Below are 1,244 nucleotides of genomic sequence, written 5' to 3'. Positions count from 1 at the left end.
AATTGCTGTGATCTGTTTCTTATACTGAATAGAACTTCGGTAATTGTATATTTTTAAAATTGGGAGTGAGTAATAAACACTTACAACAAAAATGAAGAATTCAAACTAGGAAACATGGGTAATTAATATACTTGATAGGACTAAGACGACCTCCCTTTGAGAGGTACAAACGCTTCCAACCTACCAACCTCCTCTCCACCCTTTTCACAATACTGTCCCAAATGTGTATACCTGTGAACCTTGCTCCTAGTGGGAGGCCAAGATATGTCATAGGCAACTGCTCAACCCTACAGCCCAATGTAGTAGCCAACCCCTCCAAGTTATCGACCTCTCCAACAATGATAGCCTTAGATTTCCCCAAGTTTATCTTCATTCTAGATATGGCTCCGACGCACAGAAGCAAACGACGCAAATTTCTAAAGTGCTCAACATCTGCATTACAAAAGATCAGAGTATCATCTGCAAATAACAAATGAGATATTTGCAATTGACCAATCCTAAAGCCCTTTAACAAACTCTCCCCTCACAACCTTCTCAACCATTTTACTGAATGCCTCCATTAGAGACAAAGGATCCCCTTTGTCGCAAGCCTCTACTACCCCAGAAATGACTTTCAGGAGTGTCGTTTACCAAAACTGAAAAAGAGACAGTAGAAATATAAAATTGAATCCATTAGCACCATTTGGCCCCGAAGCTACATCGCCTAAACATATGCAATGGGAATCCCCAGTTCACGTGATCATAGGCCTTTTGAATATCAAACTTACATAGCATCCCTGGAACCCTTTGACGTAGTCTTGAATTAATGCATTCATTTGCTATGAGTATAGAATCCAAGATCTGTCGCCCTTTGACAAAAGCATTCTGAAATTTAGACACCACTTTTTTCCAGCACCTCCTTTAATCTATTAGCCAAAACCTTTGCAATAATCTTATACATTCCACTTACTAAACTGTTAGGTCGAAAGTCCTTAATGTCCATCGCTCCTATTTTTTTGGGATCAGCACAATAAATGTGGTATTAGAGCTTTTCAAGAACCCACCACACTGGAAAAAGTAAGCAAAAAATCCACAATGTCCAATTGTATCACACCCCAACGGGCAACAAGCCTGACCTCTAATTTTTCTGATAGCTTCAAGAAACTGACCAAAGAGATAAGCTGATGCGGAATTTCTTTGCCTCTTGATAATTTGGTGGGCTTTGTCGACTAACTTGAGTGGATTGTTTAACTCAAAGGCAGTTA

The 1,244-nt window shown here is 39.6% G+C and overlaps 1 protein-coding gene across 1 annotated transcript; it reads right to left on the bottom strand.

Annotated features, from left to right (window-relative positions):
• Positions 1-131: 131 nt before the first annotated feature.
• Positions 132-982, bottom strand: LOC111385932 (the record flags this gene model as incomplete). The annotated part of the gene is made up of 4 exons (XM_023010353.1): positions 920-982; positions 768-864; positions 555-635; positions 132-432 (listed from the first exon to the last, which is right to left on the bottom strand). Coding segments are annotated over exons 1-4 (542 nt in total), but the record flags the coding sequence as incomplete, so codon positions are not given.
• Positions 983-1,244: the final 262 nt, after the last annotated feature.

This window comes from Olea europaea, unplaced genomic scaffold (genome assembly GCF_002742605.1).
Source record: "Olea europaea var. sylvestris unplaced genomic scaffold, O_europaea_v1 scaffold33490, whole genome shotgun sequence".
NCBI lineage: Eukaryota > Viridiplantae > Streptophyta > Magnoliopsida > Lamiales > Oleaceae > Olea > Olea europaea.
The sequence above is the reverse complement of the archived record's forward strand: the minus strand, read 5'-3'. Positions and strand labels throughout refer to the sequence as shown.